This window comes from Hylobates moloch, unplaced genomic scaffold, assembly GCF_009828535.3.
Source record: "Hylobates moloch isolate HMO894 unplaced genomic scaffold, HMol_V3 SCAFFOLD_3, whole genome shotgun sequence".
Classification (NCBI taxonomy): domain Eukaryota; kingdom Metazoa; phylum Chordata; class Mammalia; order Primates; family Hylobatidae; genus Hylobates; species Hylobates moloch.
In genome coordinates this window covers 110825124-110850362 of record NW_026652278.1, presented here as the reverse complement: position 1 = coordinate 110850362, position 25239 = coordinate 110825124, and the positions used below count along the sequence as shown (strand labels likewise).

Below are 25239 nucleotides of genomic sequence, written 5' to 3'. Positions count from 1 at the left end.
TTCCTAAAAGCTGTTTGAACACCAGCCAGTAAAGGGACCAACAACTAAAAAACATGTTCATAGCAGCTGCTTTATGTCACAGTGATTATTTTAAACAGATAAAGAAAAGGCCTGACATTCTGTGTTACCGCAAACATGTAAAAAACTAGGTCAGTACTTAAAAATATAGTACAGTTTTTAAAAGTATACAGTTATATTTTCATAAACAATTTCATATCTTTAAAATGGAAAGAGCTGATAGAAGAAGAGAGTCTAAAACAGTGACATCCAAGTTAATGAAGTTTTATTACAGTTTCAAAAACAAACACTGTTATATGTATTCTTTTTTAGCATAATTTGTTAGTGTGCCAAACATATTTCAACCTGTAAGGCAGAGTGTTACAAGCAAGTCTGGCCATAATTCTGTACTTTCCCTTCAGCAACTGTAATAGTAAAGCTTTGCAAAAGTGAACCTTCTGTGCTAGATGTCATAATGGTGTCTAATTCAATACTGACCCAGGTCATGCCCTGGAAAATAAACAACTTCTTTTATCTTTTTAATAGCATCTGAAACCAGATGCTCAGATATTCTGGAAAAATGATTTAATTCCACAGATGGTATATCCTAAATATTAAATGAAACATCTGATAACTTTCAAGAGTTTCTAATGAGTATTGACATTTGATTATGCAATGTATTTACTTTATATCTATGTATGTGATGTGTTTGCTTTCCTATAGAAGAATAAGCCTCCCAACCCACCAGCCTTTATCTTCATGATTGATGTTTCGTATAGCAACATAAAGAATGGACTTGTCAAGCTCATATGTGAAGAATTGAAGACCATGCTGGAAAAAATTCCAAAGTAAGGGAATTGTCATTCTTTTTACAACTTATACATTATTGCCTAATTAATTTATTGGCCAGAAGATAAGTGCTGAATGACCAATTGATATTTTTTGCTAATGAGGACATTGGGTAATTAGTCATAAATCAAACAGCACCATTGTTTTGAGTCCTTAGAAAGAGTGATCATTTGTACAAAGCAAAAGAAACAAACTGATAAAAAAAATGCTATGGTAAAAACATTCAAAGTACATTATAAATTATAAGAAGAATCCCAACAGTGTGGTGGGAAAGACTTTGGATGTGTTATTCACTTTTCAAAGCATTGATTCTCCAGTGGAAACTAGTAGTTGCTGAGCATGGCAGAGTTCAAAGGGATGACAGGAAACTGAACTGTTGTCTTATGGCAGAAATGGTAGATTTTTAAGCAGTTTCCTTTTGCCCTTATGATAAGCTGTCCAACCCATTTGCAGCTTTACTGCCTCTGTGTCCTGTAACTTAACAGCCTGAGGTGCACCACATTCCTTGCCATTGCAAGAGGGCAGCAAGGAAAGGTGAAAAACTAATTCTAATAGCTAACAGATGAACATACCTTAGACCTTAGTCAAGACTTCAGACTATGCTTTAAAAAGGCTGTTGAGTATATTACCTGCTTTAATACAAAGAAGTAAATCAAACTGATGGCAGTCTTACCATAAGAAATGTAAAGTTACACATATACACAGCCCAAAACAAATTTCAGGGGAGAAAAAACAACCAGATTTGTTTTGAAAAATAAAGAGGAAAAAAATGTATCTTGGCTTGAATAAAAGCTTTTAAGAGAGGTATTTGGAAACTAGCAGGGAATAACTAGCACTATCCTTTTATTTTTCTCTCTTATTGCCTCTCCTAAAACTAATATCAAACGTGGCTATTTTAAAATTATCTTATAAAAACTAGTTGTTTAGGATGAGGAATAACATCTAGTAAGGAGATTCATGAGCACGGAGAATGCCATCCCTCATGCAAGGAAATATGAACAGGCTGGGAAATGTTGTCTGTAACCTAGTCCCTATGTATCCCACCCCCAACCTGTCTCCCTGAACATCAACAATCCTTGTTCTGGAAAAGGATGTTTTTCTGGAGGGTGGGGTGTTGGCTTCAGCCCTTAGAGCTCCATGAATCTTTGGGTGCCCATTCCTCTGTATTCTTTGCACATATGACTGGTGCTTTGGGAAATGTGAGGCTCAGACAAATGAACTCTGGACCTCCCAGGAGTACTTTTGTTTGTATCTGTGAAGCTGAAGTCATAATATTTTCGAAGATGGTTTGGAAAAGCAGTGGGGATGTTTAAAAAACACCAAGGCAATTTCAAACTAAATTCTAAAATGAAGAATGAGCTGGGAGCAAGTTGAAGATGGTGGCATAAGAAAGGCGTCTGATGCCTGCAGATGTGTTTGCAACTGTAGTTTCCCATACCCTATTCTTAAGGAAATTTGAGAAGTATGAATTTTCTGCTGAATATGATGTATTTTATTACAGAACTCTCTCACAGGGTTGGTTTAATCTGAATTTGAACTTGACTAGCATGAAAGAAAACTACTCTAATTTCTGGAAATGGTCTTTCTTTTCCTTCTCTCAAACTGGTTCAACTTAGGCTAATCTATTACCCTAGACAGTTACTTCACCAGTCCCTTGTTCCTTATCAACGCTGGTGATATGAAGCTAACAGCCTGTTGATATAAGTTATGAAATCACACTCTTTCCTTTGGTGTCATTATAACTTTATGTCCCATTGGAGCACAGATGTGTGACTTTGGCAAAAGATAGGAGGAAAAAATAAAAGGATACTGTTGGTTATTCTCTGCCACTATTCCGATCTCTCTTTTAAAAGATTTTATTCAAGCCAATTACCTTTTTCTCCTTTATCTTTTAAAACAAATCTGGTTGTTTCTTCTCCCCTGAAATTTATTTTGTGCTGTGCATATGTGTAACTTTATTTTTTTTTAAGGTAAGATTGTCATCAATTTGATCTACTTGCCAAACAGCTTTTTAAAAAGCACAGTCTGAAGTCTTGATTAACATCTTAGGGTGTGTTAATCTCTTAGCTGATCTTTTGAAAAAGGAAGGCCTCATTCTTTACTATTTAACTTTGAATTTATACCTTTGGCCTCTCAAGGTCGCCAGACTTTTCTGACTTCTCTGGAACAGGAAAGAAAAGTTTTGAAATGTTTCATCTGTTATTCAGATCAAGCTCTTTAGTTATTTTGCCTTTTTTTTTTTGTCTGTTTGTTTTTAATGCTGCTGTAACTAAAATGTTCCAAATGCTTGATCTTAAAATTTTCTGGTTCATCTAGTTACTAATGTCATCAGTATTGCTCTGTCAGGTTCATTCCATTAAAATGATGATGGGGCAAGCATTGAGAGAAGTAATCATTGAAAAAAAAAATTAACGTATTAATCTTTATGAAATCTCTTATATAACTTCACAAAACTTGTCTAGAATTAATAGGAAGGAAAGGCTGAAAATTAGTTTTCTTTTGGATATGATTTAATAAGGCAGTTATACCATTGAAGAAAATTTTAGGACAGTTCTGTTTCTCAAACAAATAAAAAAAAAAAGTTCCCATGGAGACCAGTACTAATATTTTGCAATAATGTAGGATGTTTTGATTAGATGCTTTTAGAAAATGTTAATTTAGATCTTAAGTGAACCCTGTGAATCCCAGGATACTCCTTTCCTGTCACTTGAAAATGTCCAAATCCAATGGGAAATAGTAATCTAGATTTTCCTCTGTAGATTTTCTTTTGTGTCTTTTGCCTTAGTTATTTCTAAATTAACTATTAAAAGAGAATAAAAGCCCTTTGTGATATGCTGGGATATTTTTCACTTAATGTCATAAAAAGTTTTACTGGGAAATGAGAGCTTAACTAGTGGTGTGCTGGTAAGCTCTCAAAAAAATAAAGCCTTAATTTGTAGTGTTAGCTCAATCCATGGTGTCAGTGCTTCTAGCCAGGCTGGTTCTAAACTATCAGGGTGACATTACTAAACTGGAGTTGGGAAGAAATGTATACTATTGGGTTATCAGTTGGGGCTCTAACTTGACATCCCAAATCCAGTTTTTCACCATCATGATAATCATCCTCAATAAAATATCGAATTCCCCACATTGTACTCGATCCGCAGGGAACAGATAACATAAGCTTTGGGTCCTGCCCTTTATTAGCATGTAGTTAAGGACTTGTAACTAAAAGGTACCTTATGCTAAGAGCCCAATGAGAATGATTTATAAGTGTTTAGAAGAGGAAATTACTTCTAATTGGTAGCATCAGGGAGATTTCACAGAGGAGGAAGAATTTGCACTTGGTTTTGAAGAGTAAGATTCAAATGAATCGGGTGGGGGTTGGGGTGAGTATGGATGCAGTATAGCATAGTGGTTAGTTGCATAAAGTTGCACCATTTAGGATAATTGAGGTGTGTGTGAGTGTCTGTGTATGTGTAGTTAGAAAGAATAGGGATTCTCATTTCTGAAAGCTTTGCAAGTGTTCAGAATATAAACAGTTTCCAAGTGCTTTTGGAAGGGATTATGAGAATCTATTTAAACTGCCCAGTGAAGAACAAATACCCTCAGTTAGTGAAGGAAGTAGAGAAGGAAACACAGTTCAGAGTCAGTACCTTATCAGCCTGTACTCTGTTGACATATCAAAGAAATTGGTAAGTCTGCAGCAGAATCAGCAATTTGAACTTGAGATACTTCCATCTAGATACTTCCATTTTCCTCTCCCTTGTACTCAAGTAACTCTTTAGGCCATATGCAAAATTTAGAAGCTGGGCAAACCAGGTTCCTTTTCAAAAAAGTTGTCCTTTAATCAAAATAAGTTATGCTGACATCTAATGGTCGAAGAAAGTGGCATGTATGTTTTGTGTCTTTCCCTTAACCATTGAGCACTATGTAATATTCTCCATTGAAAATTAGTAAGAGCATCAATAGTATCTACGTGTTTTCTTTTAGAGGAGAGAAAAATAGACTGTACGATGCACTCAACAAACATGAAACTAAAGTTTAGACCATGAAATTCTGAAGGTACTTACTATAGACTATAGACTGGAATGAGAACATTCATGCCTTTATACTTACAGGAATACTAAGGCCTCATTTTGGAATTCCTTAAAAAAAAAAAATACTTTTTGTTACAGTTTTGGAGCTTTGGAGCTTTTTAGTGCTTTGCCATGACCATCATAAATGGTCACCGAATAACAATTACACTGTCATTTTATAAATGTACATTTTATATATTTATACTACGTGTTTATAAGGTATATAGTTCCCCAAATCTAGCCTGTTTTCTGTTGAGATTATCTGATATATAAGAAAAGAATCAGAGAAGAGGAGCAAGTGTTTTCTCAATAAAAGCAGCTGTCCTGTTAGTAATATGAGTGTGGCTTCCTCATCCCTTGCTTCAAATATTCCATTTGTTCTTCTGACCTTCTGGTGACTTTTGAGAGAGCCTTGTTTATAAGGAATGTAATAAGCCTAGCTTATTCATGAAAAAAGCATTATTGTTTTCTGTAGACTGAAAATAAATATGTTACAGAAATATGAACAAGTATTTACTTGATTTTTACCTAGAATTTTGAGGATTTTTTTCCTTATCAGTTTGTTTATTTTTGTAGTAACTCCTATCCCCCATTGCCGTGACTAGTATTGTTTACACTTGGTAACAGAAAGTAAGACAAAAACTTTAAACATGTTTTTATGTATTTTATAGAAGACACACTTACTGAATTTCAGATAGAAACCTCCTTTTCATCTAAATTTATAAAGCATCTCAAACACGTTTTGCTTTTTTTTTTTTCCTTACAGGGAAGAGCAAGAAGAGACGTCTGCAATTCGAGTGGGTTTTATCACGTATAACAAAGTTCTCCATTTCTTTAATGTGAAGAGTAATCTGGCCCAGCCTCAGATGATGGTGGTGACTGATGTTGGAGAAGTCTTTGTTCCTTTGTTGGATGGTTTCCTTGTCAACTATCAAGAATCCCAATCTGTGATTCATAAGTAAATATCAAGTGTTTTATAATTTAAAAGTAAATCGGGTGTCTGTCTTTAATTGCACTGTGTTTTGATTCAATCATACATTGTTTTATCATTAGCAAGGGGGTTTCAAGACATGGATTATAAAACTCTATCATTTATGTTAAGTCTGTCGTTTTAAAATATAGACCAGTATCTAAGAGAAAGAATTTTTAAAATACTCATATTCAGACCTATCGGTTCTTCCTCTTTTTCTGGAAAGGTATCGCAAGGCAGCTATTTCCTATATATGGATGAATGTATTCAATGATGATGGTAATAACTGAAGATGTAGCCACTGTTCCAATAATTTATGGTCTAAGAGATCAGTAATGCAGTGAATAGAAAAAATATCTACAAAGAATGATTTTGTAAATGTTCCATTCAAATCATAGAATTTGGTGCCAAGCCACGCTAAGATATCATTTCCTAAGGAAAAATTACCTATAGGTGTTGGTGTCAAATAAATACCATATGTGTTTAGGCTTGAAATGTCAGTGATTTGTTGCTTGAAGTTTATTAAAATATGCTAAACATTTCAAACCTTTTGCTTACTCATGTCTTATAGTTTGTTGGACCAGATTCCAGACATGTTTGCAGACTCTAATGAAAATGAGACTGTCTTTGCTCCTGTCATCCAGGCTGGCATGGAAGCACTAAAGGTGAGAAGAAGCCACTTCTAATTGCTAGTAAATAAATTTTAAAAACAGAGAGACAAAAAGAAAGTTTCATTTATGAAAGAAAATACAGTCTTCATTAAAACATGTGGGTCACTAGAGGCTATTCCAAACTTCCACTCAAATCTCAGGAGGAAATGGCCAAAACCACAGATTGCTCCCAGTGTGTCCATGTCAGCACTGTTAGCATCTGAGCAACTCATTTTGCCAGGATTTCCAGTTTAGCTCCTCCCTCTGGCTTTTATATGAACTTTATGTGGTCTATTTTAAAATTAGTCCAACAATATCAGAACTACCAGATTCCCATATCACCCTTCCCAGCCATGGGATTTTCAAACATGCCAGGCCAAGGCCTTGTGACAGTCGGTGACAGAGATGTGAATGCTGATTGCCAGAAGTAGATGAGAGGTTGGCCATGTCTCCAGTTGGGAAGCTGAGTCCAGAATGACTCTGATCATTCTCATAGTAATGAAGACAGTAAATTGAAGAAGCCATAATGATTAAAAAGCACTCACTCTCACGCCTGTAATCCCAGCACTTTGGGAGGCCGAGGCAGGCGGACCACCTGAGGTTGGGAGTTTGAGACCAGCCTCACCAACATGGAGAAACCCCGTCTCTACTAAAAATACAAAATTAGCCATGCGTGGTGGCACATACCTGTAATCCCAGCTACTTAGGAGGCTGAGGTGGGAGAATCACTTGAACCCAGGAGGCAGAGGTTGTGGTGAGCCGAGATCGTGCCACTGCACTCCAGCCTGGGCAACAAGAGCGAAACTACATCTCAAAAAAAAAAAAAAAAGCCCTCACTCTAAATCATCATTATTACCTTAACACAAGAGTTAAACCACTTTGGCCCTGACAGCTAGTTTCTAAAATTAATTTTAAAATGTTTTTATTAAAGTTAAATTAACTTTTAACATAAAATGCTTAGTAATAATAACAAAAACAGCAACAACTGTATTACAGAACTGAGTTTATGAAACACTTCCCACATAATTTTATATCTAAATGTATAACTTGGTTCTAAGACAGTGATTCTTGCTTGGATTTTTTTAATCTGCAAGAGTATTCATTTATGGGATCAAAGACTATTGTGGATATCACTCAGAAAGTCTCAGAATATATGTTAATTTAACATAAAATTAATAACAAATATTATAAAGCAACTTGAAGATATTAGGGCTCACCTAACAGAAGCAAACAAATAATAATTGGTTGGTCTTCAGAAAGAAAGGAATTTGTTTTATTCCACGTTACTACAAACAAATATCTTCTATTTCAGTTTGAAAGGGTTGTTTTTGTTCTTCTCTCCTCCAGTAAGGTATCTAGAAATCCATATGTAAATGTTCCTGTACACAGTAAGTCATACATCACCCTACAAGTCTTTCTACTCTAAGAAGTTAGGACTGGGAATAATATTACATTCATGGATTTGTGTGTGAAAGGAAGGATGAGTAGATATTCATTAGCTAATATTTCACCAATTAAGAGAGCATAGTAGAGTTGTACAGCCAAGGTTCCAGAGGATCTGGGCGTAGAGTTCCAGCTCAACCCCATATTTCATTTCTAAAAGGGAGCAATGCTATCTTACAACAATGGTTTCCACATTGGCAGTCCACAAGAGGTCTAGAGACTGCTTGGCAGCTTAGAAAGAAAAAACATATAAAGCAAATTGTGTACATGCATTCTATGTATCTGAAATTTGATACTAATTATGATGCATTATGAAAATTACTATGTTCTTAATAGCCATGTTCTCCAAGGTTGCTCATGCAGTACAATGACTGCAGCAATCAGTATAGTCAGCCATCAGCCAGTTTACTAGAGTCCAGCTCATTTCAGCTGATGTGATGTATCTTCATATCTTTTGCATCTTATTTTTTGTTATATTTGCAATTTTATTGTTACAGTAATGCATATTTTTACCTTGACGTTTAAAAATGAGAAGAAACTAATATCTAAATATATAACAACTCAGGATAACTTCATAAATACAAACTTAATGAGTAGTATAATAGTGTTCTTACAAAGTAGAATGAACGATCTATATAAAAGGTAAATAACTCTTTATAAATAGATAAGGAACCATCTTTACAAAGTGACACTGTTGGACGTAATGTCAATGGCAGTTACTACTGTCCCTGCTGGCAAAGTAAACATTGTTCTCCCCAATGCCAGTTTCATGCAGAGGCTGCGTGATGCTCCACTGCTGTCCCTGCCCCTAGGCTGCTTACAGTGTGCTGGAAGAGATGTAACTCTGTAATACAAAACATAATGTTCGTTGGTTATATTTTTTTAAATGGGGATGGGAGAAGGGCAGAGAGTCCTGGAAAGCCCAGGACTGTGGCTGTTCAGCCAGATAACTCAGGATATTCTGCCCAGAAGACCAGAGATGAGAGTCTAATCCCCTGTGCACAGGGAGTAGAAATGGAAAGAACATAAAGTGAAAGCTTTCTTATTGTGTATTCAAGTGAAAACATTTCAGAACAGTACTCCCCTATTTGAATTATAGCTTTATTTTCTATCAGCTAGATGCCAAGTAAAATCTGTATATAATCAGTAGTAGTAAACTTCTTGAAGCAAACAGAGTAGACAAAAACTAACCAAAAATTGTGCTAATTTGTCATGAAGATAAACAGCAACTGTTTGGAAAGTTCTTATGCGTCCTTTTGAAAAGTCCTTGAAATATCCAGCTAAAGGCTTCAGTGCACTCTTTTCTGTTGTAAATGCTTCCATGTCCACAGCATCTTGTACTCATAGCACTTTTTTTCCCCACATAGTCTTTCAAAATCTTCATTTATTTCAAAATCTGACCTTCATAACTCAACTATAGATGAATTGCTGGCATTGTCTTTTAACTTGGCCAAAGAACAGTTTTCTGAGTTAGCTATTATTTCCACCATAAAATTGGGGGTAAGATTTGGCAAAAAAAAAAAAGAAGAAAAAAAAATTGGAAGAAAATGACCTTTAGTGGTTATGCTTAAAATACATGATGAATTGGGGGAAATTTATCTGTAAATTATCCATAATACGTACCTAAGTGTGATTGCAGGGGAATGCATCACAAACAATGCTCCTTGCACAAAGGTTTATGGAGCACCATAGAATGGAAGGTGAAGGTCCTTCCTTTTCAGGGAGCCCTTGATCTACCAGAGAAGACAGTAGGATACTTAAAGTTGTGATACAAATGTCATTAATTCTAGGATAGTCTTTTCTATAAAAAAAAAAGCAGATAGAGATAATAAGTTCTGTCGAGGGTGTTAATAACTTGTCTCTCAGAGGAAAGGGTGTCAGAGCTGAATTTCAGACTGAGTTCTCCAAGCCAGCCTCTCTCAACCTGTTTTCTGCCATGTTAAGAATGATATGTGGCATTCATTAATTCTGTATGACTCGCTCCTGTAGGCAGAGTCAGGCTTTGGTGAAAACATAAATTTTTGTAGGGAATAAAACATTTAATACATAGGAGCTTTATCTTTTATTAATTTGCTACTTATAAAAGACTATATAATTGTGTGTTTATGAAATTATGGATCTAAAATTAACCATTTTATAAGGAAAAAATAAATATGACTTTTTTTAAACAATATAGACCTTTTTTCCTAGTGGGCCTTGATTTTTTTTTCCCTCAGAGTTTTACTATAGGTAATTTTCTTTTGTTTTTTGAGATGGAGTCTCATTCTGTCACCCAGGCTGGAGTGCAGTGACATGATCTCGGCTCACCGCAACCTCCACCTCCTAGGTTCAAGTGATTCTCCTGCCTCACCCTCCTAAGTAGCTGGGACTGTAGACATGGGCCACCATGCCTGGCTAATTTTTTGTATTTTTAGTAGAGACGGGGTTTCACCGTGTTAGGCAGGATGGTCTCGATCTCCTGACCTTGTGATCTGCCAGCCTGGGCCTCCCAAAGTGCTGGGATTACAGGCGTGAGCCATCACGCCCGGCCTACTATAGGTAATGTTAACAAGACAAGTATGTTTAATTGTGATTAATACTGTGTACTGGATGATGGAATTCTCCCAACAATATTTTGTGTAGTTTAATGTATTGCCTATGTCATGGGATCACTGAGAATTAGAGAAGTTAAATAATTTGTCCAATGTCATTCGGATAATAAAATGGCTGATTCTGATCATGGCAGGTGGGACCCATGTTCTTTACTGCTATAGTATAAAATGGCAATATTAATATAAGTAAAGAATATCTAAATGAATAGAATTTTTGACAGTGAATGCCTTAGGGGAATTGGGTAGGCCAGGCAAGAAAAGTTGAGGAGAAGGTAGACTTTTTTTTAAAGCTTTATACCCTCTTTGATATTTGAATTTTTTTTAAAGTATTTTTATAATAATAAAAGCTACAGGCTTGGGCGTGGTGGCTTACACCTGTAATCCTAGCACTTTGGGAGGCCAAGGTGGGCGGATCACCTGAGGTTGGGAGTTCGAGACCAGCCTGACCAACATGGAGAAGCCCCATCTCTACTAAAAATACAAAATTAGCCGGGCGTGGTGGCGCATGTCTGTAATCCCAGTTACTTGGGAGGCTGAGGCAGAAGAATCGCCTGAACCCAGGAGGCAGAGGTTGTGGTGAGCCGAGATCGCACCATTGCACTCCAGCCTGGGGCAACAAGAGCGAAACTTCATCTCAAAAAAAAAAAAAGCTACAGAAATGATAAATTCACAGTCATAGAATTTCAGAGTTTTCAACATGCTTAACATTTTATAATCAATATTATTGTGAATTTTACTCTGATTTGGTCATTGGAGCTCATGTGTCTTTACTGGCCAAAACCTTGCTAGTCTCTTTCTCCTATGCAGTGTACATATACCTGTAGATTCGTACATGTGCTTCTTCATTTATCCTTGTGTTCTTATTAATGCTACATCTATCAATAATTTTCGGTGGAAGACATATGCAACAATAAGATCACAGCACACAGATTTTTTCTCACTACTGGCCATAGCAGAGACAAGACAGCAGGCCCCAGGTTACACCCCTTCTCAGTGTGTCAGCTGTGTCTTCACCTCTCTGACCCACTCCACAGAGCTTAGAATGTCACTCACTGAGAGAGACATTGGGACAGGACTGACCTTGAATTCTCTCTCTTTGTTTTTAAGAGAGCTATTCACAAACCTAAGTACCTTATTATTAGTAGCATTTACTGCACATCTTGCAACTGAGCCAGGCATACTGTGCCTTTGCAAATAACAGCTGCAGGCAGATAGCTGGAGAAATGGATTCCAGGCCAAGGGAACAGAATGTGCACAGATATGGAGGTGTGTAAAACATGTGGTGTATCCCAGGAAAGCAAGAAGCTTGTGTGGCTAAAACTTCCAGTGCAAGCAGATGTCAGGGGTAAGGACATGTTGGAAATAAGACTGGAAAGATAGATTCAGACTCAACTTCAAAGGGCCTTTAAAGCTATCATTTACTGTTTGTGTGACCTGGGGCAAATTGGATGAGTCTCAGTTTTCCTATTCTTTTTTTTTTTTTTTTTTTTTTTTTTTTGAGACAGAGTCTCGCTCTTTCACCCAGGCTGGAGTGCAGTGGCGCGATCTCGGCTCACTGCAAGCCCCGCCTCCCGGGTTCACGCCATTCTCCTGCCTCAGCCTCTCCGAGTAGCTGGGACTACAGGCGCCCGCCACCACGCCCGGCTAATTTTTTGTATTTTTAGTAGAGACGGGGTTTCACCGTGGTCTCGATCTCCTGACCTCGTGATCTGCCTGCAAACAATAGTTCCTGCTGAACAAGGTTGTGTTAAAGAAAATACATGTAAAGAGCCTGGCACAGAGCTGCATGCAATAAATGTTGGTAGCAGCTCATCTCACTGTTTCTCACCCTTCCTGCTCCCACCCAGATAAAGAACTGTGGACGTTATCCTGTACTAGAAAGCCTTCAGGATGTCTTCCCTCCCTCGCACCCTCCCCTCCCCTCCCCCGCTCCCTCCCCTCCCCTCCCCCCTCCCCCCTCCTTCCTTCCTTCCTTCTTTCCTCCTTTCCTTCCTTTGTTTGAGACCAGATCTTGCTGTCACCTAGGCTGGAGTGCAGTGGCATGATCATAGCTCACTGCAGCCTCAAACTGCTAGGTTTAAGCAATCCTCTCACCTCAGCCTCCTGAGTAGCTGAGACTACAAGCATGCACCACCATGCTCAGCTAATCTTTTTATTTTTGTAGAGACAAGAGTCTCACCATGTTGCCTGGGCTGGTCTCAAACTCCTGGGTTCAAGCAGTCCTCCTGCATTGGCCTCCCAAGGTGCTGGGATTACAGGCGTGAGCTACTGTGCTCAGCTCTTCAGGATTTGTAAGGATAAAAGCCACATACCTGATCAGAGCTCTTGTCTTCACTTCAGAGGCAGTGCTCTGGAGCAGTATGCATATGGCTTGGAAAAAGGCAGGGGTTGGAAGGACAATATATTGAATCATACTTAATTCCAGGAAATTTTGCTTAGTAGGTTACTTCTTAGCTCCTTAAATAAAATTTTAAATCTTGATTCTTAATGCTGACTTGACTGTCATGGAGCTTTGACTCTTCTTTTTGTTGCTTCCCAGAGACTACAGATACATAATCTTGATCCCACAGTTTTCCTTTTGGCATCATGCCTCATAGCTGGTTCCTGTTGTCTACTGTTGCCACACCACCACTACATTCTTATGCATTCTTCCTCAAAATACCACTGTAGCTTTAATCCATGTTTACTGAAGATTTGAAATAAGAGCTGCTCTTGCATCATCATCCTGGGAATTCTACCATCTACTTTACATTATGGGATTTACCTGGTTGTGAAAGACTATACTGTAGGCTAAATAAGAAAGTATTTCATCGTAACACATCATTTTAATAGTTTTTTTAAAGCGTCACAATACACAGACCTATCTTTAAATGTTGGCTCTCTTTCATTTACAAATTTTATGACTTTTGGCTTGTCCTCTCTCAGCCTCAGTTTTCTAATCTGTAAAATAGAATAGTACCTGCCCAAGGACACAAAGGTTATTATGAGGATTAAATTAAATGAATATAGTGCTTAGCTCATAGAAAGAACTTATATTTTATTTTCTGGTTCTCTTAAAATGTTCCTACTCAAGGCATTTTCTGTGGGTTTTTGGGGTTTTTTTTTAGGCAGCAGACTGTCCTGGGAAGCTGTTCATCTTCCATTCTTCCTTGCCAACTGCTGAAGCACCAGGGAAGCTCAAAAACAGAGATGACAAAAAACTGGTTAATACAGACAAAGAGAAGGTACTTTGTAACTCTTTGAGTATCCATATGTCAATTATTAAGAGGAGTTAAAGAGGCAGTGGGTTCTTCATGTAAGAAAAAAGGGGAGAAACTAAATCTCATAAATTAAGCCCAGGGCATTGCATATTACAGGAATATTTTGGATTACAGACAACTTAAAATATTTTATATTCCTAGAAAAACCGATGTCTGAAATATGTAAATTAAAATAAGGCCCCAGGCTGGGCGCGGTGGCTCATGCCTGTAATCCCAGCACTTTGGGAGGCCAAGGTAGGTGGATTACGAGGTCAGGAGTTCGAGACCATCCTGGCCAATATGGTGAAACCCCGTCTCTACTAAAAATACAAAAATTAGCCAGGAGTGGTGGCGAGTGCCTATAATCCCAGCTACTCGGGAGGCAGAGGCAGGGGAATCCCTTGAACCCGGGAAGTGGAGGTTGCAGTGAGCCAAGATCGTGCCACTGCACTTCCAGCCTGGGTGACAGAGCGAGACTCCATCTAAAAAAATAAAGGGTCCCAAACTTTTTCATGGATAATCAGCACAAGAGAGACTGAATGATAAGACTATTATAGACATGGAGGAAGTGGGGAAAACAGCAGATTGAAGATAAAGGGTAGAGGGAGAATGTAGACTACTATCTTCCCTTGGAGGCAGAGGTCTGAGGCATGAAGCACAGGTGTGGGGTTCTCAAAATATGCCTTCACCTAAAACCTCTGACAGTGTAGCAGTGAGGGGAATGTCTGTGGGAAGGATAAGGCTATGGATATAGGGACCCAACTAGTGGTTACACGGCAACACACAAGTTGCCTCATCTAAGTCTGTAAAGTAAGGGCTGCAGTATCAGCTCCATTAGGATTGATGGAGTATCAAATAAAATTGAACACACAATTATTTCACACAGCACGGACCTGGCACAGACTGGGTGCTCAGCAGGTGGCCACTGCACTGATGATGACCACAGTGTGTTTCTTCAGCCCAGTTCACTTAACGGGAAAATGTCTATTTTTCCATTTTGAAAATTCAATAAGAATTCAATAGAAATTTAAAATTTAAACCAAAAACATTTTGTAATTTTTATTTTTTCTTTTTTTGCATCTTTTTTCCAGATACTTTTCCAGCCCCAAACAAATGTCTATGACTCATTGGCCAAGGACTGCGTGGCTCACGGCTGCTCTGTGACACTCTTCCTCTTTCCTAGTCAGTATGTGGACGTGGCCTCGCTGGGGCTGGTTCCTCAGCTCACTGGAGGAACCCTTTACAAATACAACAATTTCCAGGTAAATGCCAGCAATTTGTTCACCTCGGTCTTCTACTCCCATTTTAATTTTGTTGTTTAGATTATAGGTTTAAAAAGCTGTATTCCCTGGTGGGTAGATGACACATATAAATTCAAGAGCAGATGGAAAACAAATTATACCGTTGGTCCTTTTTATCAGGAGAGTTCTGCATCTTGGCTTCAACCAACCTCAGATCAAAAATAGTCAGAACCAAACATTGCATTATATTGAATATGTACAGACTTTTTTCTTGTCATTATCCCCTCTAGTATAACAATTATTTACATAACATTCACATTGTATTGGGTATTACAAGTAATGTAGGCTGGGCACAGTGGCCCAATGCCTGTAATCCCAGTGCTTTGAGAGGTTGAGGTGGGAAGATCACGTGAGGGCGGGAGTTCAAAATCAGCCCGGGCTACATAGCAAGACCCTGTCTCTACAAAAAATTTAAAAATAAGTAACCTAGAGGTGATTTAAGGGATATGTAAAATGTGTGTAGGTTATATGCAAATATGCCATTTTATGTCAGGGACTTGAGCATCTGGTGGATTTTGGTATCTGTGGGAGGTTCTGGAACAAATCTCTCACAGATAACGAGAGACGACTGTGTGTGTGTGTATGTGTGTGTGTGTGTATATATATAGGAACCATATATATTTATGGTTCAGCAATTCCATACTTCCTAAGTGTTTGGTGATAGAATGAGCTCATTCATCCTCAGAGTTAAATATCAATGTGAGCTTTCATAATGGGGAAAAATATATTTTATGTAAAATATACTTAAGATAATATTTTTAAAAGTGACTGCATATTTGTTTTAAATTATTGGGATTTTAGGCGTCAATTCATTACACTTCTCTTTTCCAAGCCTGATTGAGAGAGATATTCAAGAGACAATCAAAATGTCAGCACTATAATGGACCTGAGTCTGCAGGCAAGTGGGCTTGCTGATTCACCCCTGAATTTGACAAACTTATACACCCCAGCACAGAGTGGGCGCAATTTGAGTTTCTCCTGTGGACCCCTGTGCCTTGAAAAAACACTGTATTGAGGGACAGAAAATATGTGCCTCCTGCAGGCAAGCTGCCTTCCTATGAAGAGGACCCAGAAGAGGCTGAGCTGTGCCCACCCAGTTCCTTTTCCCAAACTTAATCAGATGAGTCACTCCCCCTCACCTAAGGAGAAGGGGTCAGGGGTGTGCCTCTAATGTGTGTGCCTGGGCAGGCATGGAGGCATGGACCGGGAAGGTGTATTCTCCAACATAAATGACAAATGTTAGTCATCATCTATTTTTATTAATCATCAATAAAATTATGAATAGAGACTAGTTACATATTTATATTATAAACTAAGGGACTTGATAAGACCAAAGATTGTAAATGAAATAAAATTGAAAAAGCTTTAACAACTCTTTCTAAGACTTCTAGATAAAAGCATGTTTTTTCAGGTACACTCTAGAAAATAAACTCTTAATAATCATACAGAATTCTAACCCTTACTCATTCTACCCACATTCTGGGTATTGAGGTACATGAAGCCTACTGTGCTAATCAATTTTAGCTCCTTTTCCAGCTAGGGGGATAAATTTCATCAGAAGCTTTTCCCCCCCACTTTTCCAAAAAGGACTTTATCATCTTCCATTCCTGGCATATGTGAATTGTACGGGGGTTCTTGCTAGGTCCTTTGCTATGTACTGGTGTGATCATCTACATGGTAGTGACTTGGCTTCAAAGAGCAGCCTACCAAGTAATGTGTAGGCAGGGGGTGCTCTGCGGTATAATCATCCAGGCTTATTACTTTTTTTTTTCTATTTCTTTAAGTTTTTGAGTTATGTGCCAACCCCATGTCGTTCCTGATATAATAAAGGATATTTACTTGTACCTCAATGTATCCATAATTATTACTGATTCTTTCAGTGTCACTAAAAATGAAATGTTATGATGCAGCAGAGGAAAAGCCAATAACATGTAAATAGGCAGTAAAATATTTTATAATAAAAGAGTGTTAATGTTGCCTATGCTGTTATTCAGTTGTTTGTGTTTATTCCAGTTGTTGCAAAACTGAATCCTACTGTAGCATTTCTTTCTCATCTTCAACAATACAAATTTTAATAGTCTTTTCCATTCAATAACATTATAAGATAAAAATGATGGTCAAGAACTGTGCAGGTACCACCCAGTTGTATGTAAGCAACTAAAGGGATTATTGTAAAGATTGTGTCTATGATCTCCCTCTTTCCTCCTTCATTCCCTTTGTGTTTGGGACTGGGGGGAAGGGATGAGATGCGTGTGTCAGTGTCTGTCCTACGTGTCAAGTAGTAGTGAGAATTTCCTAAAGAGTTTCACTGACAGATGAGAAGCTTTAGAAGCTCAGCTAGTTTGTTTACTCTCTTGGGTGACCTCTGAGCTCAGTATTGTGCACATGTGCATATTATATAAATGTTGCTTAGTTGTGGAATGTGGACAGTTTTCAGAAATACGGTGATCATAGAGTAGTTAACAGGGCTAGGAGAGGGGGTTTCTACTTTCCCTGACATAGCTTCACAAAGCTCTGAATGTGGTCAGACTTTTAAAAAGCCCCAATTGCAAGGCCTTTCCCTAGCCTCATTAAACGGGTATTATACATTGGGTCTTAACCTTCTCTCTAACCCTAAGCCACTGAGTGGATCACTTATGCTCTCTTAATTTTCCCATTGCAATTAATAACCGATTTTCTCATCCAAGTGTTAAAATGAAAGAAAATAATAGATGAGATTTTAGTTTCAAAAGTTAAGAAACACTGTCCAAAAATGCTATATTTTCTTTAACCAAAGAAGTGTAATATACATACAAAAATATGCTAAATCGGGATTTTAAAAATAATTATTTTAACTCAGGATTAAAATGAGAACGTTATTTTAAGTATTTTACTGCCATCTGGTGGACATTGATCAGACTTTATTTTTTAGATGCACTTGGATAGACAACAATTTTTGAACGACCTCAGAAATGACATTGAAAAGAAAATAGGCTTTGATGCTATTATGAGGGTTCGTACCAGCACAGGTAATTATCATTTATACAATTCTTCGGGTCTCTCTTGAATAATTGTTTCTTTTTCAAATTAATAACAAGCCAACAAAGAAAATAACAGTAAAATAAAGAGAAGCAAAATTTTCCTTTTTCCCTTATCTTTAGGTTTCAGAGCCACTGATTTCTTTGGTGGACTCTTGATGAACAACACCACTGATGTAGAAATGGCTGCCATCGATTGTGACAAGGCAGTGACCGTGGAGTTCAAGCACGATGACAAACTCAGTGAAGACAGTGGAGCCTTAATCCAGGTGATTGAAAGTTTATTCCCACCTTTCATTATTTTAGTTTGTTGCCGACAGTGATCAGTGGGGAGACTGAAATACCATCAAATGTGTTAGTCTCTTCATAAAAAAATTCAACTCTCTTTCTTCAAAGTCAAAAGTCAGTAGATTAGAGCACTCAGTTGGGAGGTTTCTCCATACTCATTCATATTTGCTACTTATATGAAGTGACAATTATGTGTCATTGCATGCAAGTCCAGCAAACTTGTGGTAAGTAAAACAGGCATCAGCAAACTGACTTCCAACGGTATTCACTTCTGTTAGGCTTCAGCACCTATTCACATCTACCATATGTATATTAATTTGCCAGGGCTGCTATAACAAACACTACAGAACGAGCAGCTTAAACAACAGAGATTTATTTTCTCACAGTTCTGGAGGCTGGAATTCCAAGATCAAGGTTTCTGAGGGCCTAGAGGGAAAGATCTGTTCCAGGCCCCTGTCCTTGGTTTGTAGATGCTTTTCTTCTCCCTGTGTCTTCACATCATCTTCCCTCTGTTACATGTCTATATCCAAAGTTTTTCCTCTTATAAGGACACCAGTCATAATGAATTAGGGTGCATGCTAATGAACTCATTTTAATTAATTTACCTCTTTAAAGACCTCATCTCCAAATACTTAGGTACTAGGGGGTTAGGACATTTGAGGAGCCACAGTTCAGCCCATAATACCGTGTTAAGCAAGTGGCATAGGATTTGGCTTTGTTTAAAGTGAAACTGACTAGAAGCCATGGAGACTTTGAATTAAAACAAGAAAAACTATGACCACTAGATATACATGGTCATAGTTTCCAAACATTAGCATCATCTTTAAAGGATGAAGAGAGGCTGGCATTAGGTTAAGGAAGAACTTTTAATTAAAGTTTATTTTTTAACCACATATATTTGGGGAAGTGCTTCTATCTATGCATTCTTCAAATGTATATCATCAGCATAAGACCTAAGTCTATTGTGAAAGCTAGTTGTATGTTTTTAAGAAAGTGAGCCTTGAGTAGGGCTCTGAGCACGTGAAGGTATTGTTTCTGGACCTGGATCCCTGGTAATAAAACATGAGCTATGAAAAATGCAGACTAGTTGTAGAAATGTGAATAGATATTTACATGTGAATCACTCAACAATTTAAACCAGTGAAGTGCTACATTGAAACCCAGCAAATGAATGGGTCATTATTGTCCCATACTTCCTCTTGTTCATTCTTTAACAATAATAGAAAAAAAACTGTGGAAAATAGTTAGAGGTCTTTTATCTATCTGTACACAGTGTTTTGTAAATGCAAGTAAGATCAAGTTAGCTTGGGTGGATATGTTAATCAGAAAAACATGTGACCTTAATGTTGCTTCTACAGTGTGCTGTGCTTTACACAACAATCAGTGGTCAAAGAAGACTTCGGATTCACAATCTTGGCTTAAACTGCAGCTCCCAGCTAGCTGATCTTTATAAGAGCTGTGAGACAGATGCTCTTATCAACTTCTTTGCCAAGTCAGGTAACACTTTGCCAATCCTGAGGTTCAGTAAACCTTGCTTAGTAATTCAGTCAAGATATGTCAGTAGCTAAAAAGCACTGTAGTTTTGCAACCTTTTGGTGGGTAAATTCAGAACTAATAAAAGCAAAGGCTGAGAGAGAATGGTCAGCTTTCCTAAATCTAAATTAATAAGTGAGATAACTCAGTTCAGGGCCTGGCTATACAGACTTACTTAAAGTTAACTTCTGGGGTGGCAGTCTGAGTTGAAATTTAGGAATATGATGCTTAGACCCTTATTATGGTACGTGATCATGCCCTCTGACACATTGGGTTAATGGACGGAGACCATCTCTAATGTAAGACTAAACTTGCTTATCCATACCATGATAACTATGAAATAGAATAGGCCCAAGGTGGAATTTTCTTTGGCTTTCCTTGAGAAATTCTACACTAAGGTTTGGAAAAGGTAGCAATCCAGCCCGTAAGAATTCAGGACATCAAAAAATGACAAATTGGCCTGTCTTTTTTTCTGTGTGTACAATTCTAATATTCTGAAGGTAAATCTGGCCAATATAACCTTTTGCTGTAGGTAGGCCAATGTTCTCCGTTAGTTAGATCTTCATATTTAGTCAAGAGGAGACCATTAGCAAATGACTTGAACAGATTTAAATGCTATTATTCTTGCTGGGTGGTCTGAAGATAATAGCAACTTGTTCTTTTTTGTTTGATTATTTGAAGAGATCAGTGTCTGAGTTAAAACTCATGTCCTTTTCATTGTTTTGTGCACATAGCTTTTAAAGCAGTTCTCCACCAGCCTTTGAAGGTCATCCGGGAAATTCTAGTTAATCAGACTGCCCATATGTTGGCATGTTACCGGAAGAATTGTGCAAGTCCTTCTGCAGCAAGCCAGGTGAGCTACCTATTGTACATAGATGTTAAAGTGTTACAAACGACTACTCATTTCTTCAGCACATAGCTATAGAAGGCTTATGATATTGCAGGCACTTAGATCCTATTATAGTAAACAATGTAGATGAGAAGAAGGATGCAATTTGGGGGGCTGTGTTTTTTTTTTTTTTTTTTTTATAGCCAACATCTAAAAATTTGAACAAAAAAAAAATGGATGTGCATATTCAGTTGACAGTCACTACGGTATGTATAAACAAAAGAATGTTATATGTAAGAAGTGTCCTAATATAAACAGGATTCTCTTTTGTATCCAGAGATGGGTATTTTGTTATGAAATGTGTATGCTTAAAAACATTTTAGGCATATTAACACAGTTGACATGAGCTGATGGCAGTAATAACATTTTATAAACAAATATAATTTATAACTATAAATACAGGAATTCTTTACATTTAAAAGTTATTAATAGGTGTGAAGAGTTTTCAAAGAATTGACTCTCTCCATCATCTAGTAATTTGAAATTTTAGAAGATTCTTTAAATAAACCTCATTTAATCTCTCTCCTATAAAAGGAAAAGCAGAACCTCAAGTCCGCATTTATTTTTGCATTTGCTCTCTTGTTCACATTCTTCTCTATGTCAATAAAAGTTAGATGGCATTTTTTATAGCTATATATCAAATATGTGAATATAGAATTTCAACTAAAATAGCAATAGATGGGAAAACTTTCCAGTTCGTTCATTGTCAAAAGTGAGTGCTGAGAGGACATCTGAAGCCCCACCTAAAAGTAAATCCCCAGCAGGAAAGATAATGCAGATAAATTTTGGGTCCAAATTCTTAATCTGGGCAAAGAAAGAAAACAAAACAAACACATTTACTAGATGGATTTTTCATAAAAGTTCCTTTCCATGCCGTCCAAAGTGATTAAATTAGTCATCCATTCTTTTATCTCCTGTGTTGATAATCATATAAGCAACTCCTGAATCTATATGAGTATTCAGTCTTCTTTTATTATTCAGAAGATTTGCCATTTTAGTCAACTCAAATATCAGTACTATTTCATAGCATGCTTGTTCAAGTTACACAAAGCCCACCAGGTACACCTGGAATCTAGCCAGAATGTAGTCCAATCATGAGCACTTTAAACATTTACCTCATTTCACTATTTGTCTTAGAGCTATGGAAACATTATTCTGTTTCTGGAGTATCTCACACTTCAGGAGCATTAGTTGAAGCAGTACAGATACAGTTAGTGTCCTCTCTGGACATTCATTTGTTAACTTTGAAACAACTGGATTCAAAGACCTTAAGTTAAAAACAAACTTATTGCCTATTTATGGAAGAAAATAAAACCTGTCATTTTATTCTGGTTTAAAAGTTTAAAGCATTGTCTCTACCACTGGATAACCTGTTTGCACAATTAAATTATTTCTGGAGTTAAAACATTATGATTATAAATTTTCTCTGAATAAGTTGATAAGAGATTATTCCTGTTCTTATAATGAGGTTTTTCCATTAGCACTTTTCAAGTGTGCCTTTTAACCAATGATATGTTTTTAAAAAATAATGTAACTTAAGTACCTCATGATTAACCATCATGGAGTCTAGAAAATGTGGAGATTCTAAAACAGTATTGTCTGAAAACATAGAATAGTTGGACTTAATGTTCTCTTCAGAAAATCTAACTGTAAACTTGGTACTTTCCTACAGTTCACTTGTGAAAAATAATATCTATGAAGATGGAGAGATTCCTAAAGGAATTCCACTATTTTACCATAGAGCCCAAAGTTTCCCTGACCCAAGCAAGACCATCAAGAAGCTATTTGGATTATATGATACTGGACCTCAGTAGAACTACTTTTACTGAATTGCTGGAGCCAAAACTAGGCTGCAGCAAGAGAAGGCAATTAGGGTACAAAATCTAAGGAAGCTGTCATCCTGAGGATCATATGATAGATGCTGGGTTAAGACATTTGGCTGGGCATGGTGGCTCATGCCTGTAATCCCAGCCCTTTGAGAGGCCAAGGCAGGTGGATCACTTGAGGTCAGGAGTTCAAGACCAGCCTGGGCAGCATGGTGAAACCCCGCATCTACTAAAAATACAAAAACAGCTGGGCGTGGCATGGACCTCTAATCCCAGTTAGGAGGCTGAGGCAGGAGAATAGCTTGAACCCAGGAGGCAGACGTTGCAGTGAGCCGAGATCATGCCACTCCACTCCAGCCTGGGCCAAAAAAAAAAAAAAAGACATATAACTATAAACTAGAAACAAGATAAATTAGGCTGGGTGCAGTGGCTCACACCTGTAATCCTAGCACTTTGGAAGGCCAAGACAGGAGGATTGCTTGAGGCCAGCAGTTGAAGGCCAGCCTGGGCAACATATCGAAACCTCTACCTCTACTAAAAATAAAAACTTAGCCAGGTGTAGTGGTACATGCCTATAATCCCAGCCTCTCAGGAGGCCGAGGCAAGAGCAGGAGCTTGAGGATGCAGCGAGCTATGATTGTGCCACCATATTCTAGCCTGGATGACAAAGTGAGACCCTGTATCTTTTTTTTAAAAAAAAAAAAGCAAACTTTAAGGCTTATAAGCCTTACATAAGCAATAATTAAATCTAATAGCTCACTGTTCTGAGCTTAAATATATTAATATCATATGGGAGTGCATTCATTTCAAAAGGCAAGTCAAATGACCTTAACTGCAAAAGAAGCTTTTAAAAAAAAAAAAACACAAAAACAAACAAAAAATCTCATTACCACTTCTGTCACTTTAAAACCTAAAGAAGGAAAGAATTTTCCAAATTCAAGCAAGCTCGACTTACATGAATTACTGCTCCCACGTCACTCTCATACTTTACTCCCAAAGAATAATTTAGTTATTTATGGAGGGGGTCAGTGGGGTGGGGAGATTTTATAGTGGTAATCTGTGGCCACATTTTCTTCCTCACCTCAAAAACATTGAATAAGACTGTCTTCTTATTTTCTTTCATTCGTTAACTCCATTTTTTTGTTGTTGTTTTCATGATTCGATTTTCCTTCTCATTTACCACCTGTTTTTCTTCCCTCTGTCTCCTATAATCCAACCTCCTCTGATTAGACTTTTTAGTCCCAGTAGTGTCATTGTGGGCCAACCTCACCCCTTTGTGGTATTTAGGATCACAGATTTCTGAACTCTTAATATGACCTCATTAATTAAAAGCAACCAGTGAAATTTCAATCTGATATTTTAAAACCAAATGGACATGCTTTATACAGGAATCTAAGAACATTCTTGATCCTTGATCTTGATAACATGTAAAATGCCTAACTAGTAACTAGACCAGAAATAGCATCGGGGCCACATGGCTCTGGAATATGACCATGATCTATCTGGTTCCTACATCTTTTTATCATAGTTTTCCTTGGCTGAGAAAGTAATCCAGTACCAAATGTTGTTAAATGAAGATATATTATGCTAGAGAAAAAATTAGAAGAGAGTGTTCTACTCTTATGAATAAACATACATTTAACTGTCCTTGGTTCTTTGAAAGGAGATTAGAAGTCGACAGGGGAAACAAACTGCAAAGTAGAATCATTCTGAAATATGTTTGCCTGAGCCAGTTAGAAAGTTCAGTCCCGCAAATTCCTTACTTAGTACATCATGAGAAGAGACTTGCGATATAAATTTAAGATGCAGAATAAATTCTAACAGACCCTAAGGGACATTTTCTTTTCAGTGTGGATTCTGATAACTGTATATCCATTTTCATCATCAAGATAGAAAGCTAAGCCAGGCATGGTGGCTCACGCCTGCAATCCCAACAGTTTGGGAGGCTGAGGTGGGCGGACTGCTTGAGGTCAGGAGTTTGAGACCAGCCTGGCCAACATGGCGAAACCCCATCTCTACTAAAAAAACAAAAGTTAGCCGGGTGTGGTGGTACATGCCTGTAATCCCAGGTACTCAGGAGGCTGAGGCAGGAGAATCACTTGAACCCAGGAGGCGAGGTTGCAGTGAGCCGAGATTGTGCTGCTGCACTCCAGCCTGGGCAAGAGAGTGAGACTCCATCTCAAAAAATAAAAATAAAAAATAAAAAAGAGAGAAAGCTAAAAAGAAACCATTAATTTATAGATCAGATATTTCATTTATCTGTTTGCAAGTTATTATCTCGTATGTATAATTTTTCTTTTGGATATGTCCTTGTTCACTGACTTGTGCTATTAAGTGGAAGGAAGTGACATTCAGATCAGTCAAACTTGATTATTAGCTATTCTTTTTTTTTTTTTTGAGACGGAGTTTTGCTCTTGTTGCCCAGGCTGGAGTGCAATGGCACGATCTCGGCTCACCACAACCTCCGCCTCCCGGGTTCAAGTGATTCTCCTGCCTCAACCCCCCGAGAAGCTGGGATTACAGGCATGTACCACCACGCCTGGCTAATTTCGTATTTTTAGTAGAGATGAGGTTTCTCCATGTTAGTC

The 25239-nt window shown here is 37.7% G+C and overlaps 1 protein-coding gene across 9 annotated transcripts in view; it reads left to right on the top strand.

Annotated features, from left to right (window-relative positions):
• SEC24D (SEC24 homolog D, COPII coat complex component) overlaps positions 1-25239 on the top strand; it is a 114718-nt gene that overhangs the window by 78335 nt on the left and 11144 nt on the right. For 8 of the 9 annotated variants that reach the window (XM_058436700.1, XM_032146415.2, XM_032146408.2 and 5 more), the window contains 9 exons: positions 721-845; positions 5671-5862; positions 6446-6539; positions 13666-13782; positions 14889-15059; positions 18010-18106; positions 18239-18384; positions 19762-19900; positions 20671-20789. In XM_058436700.1, coding sequence (XP_058292683.1) covers positions 721-845; positions 5671-5862; positions 6446-6539; positions 13666-13782; positions 14889-15059; positions 18010-18106; positions 18239-18384; positions 19762-19900; positions 20671-20789 — 1200 coding nt within the window. Of the gene's footprint in view, positions 1-720; positions 846-5670; positions 5863-6445; positions 6540-13665; positions 13783-14888; positions 15060-18009; positions 18107-18238; positions 18385-19761; positions 19901-20670; positions 20790-22497; positions 23261-25239 lie in introns of those variants that run through there. The other variant, XM_058436705.1, reaches the window with a different exon arrangement.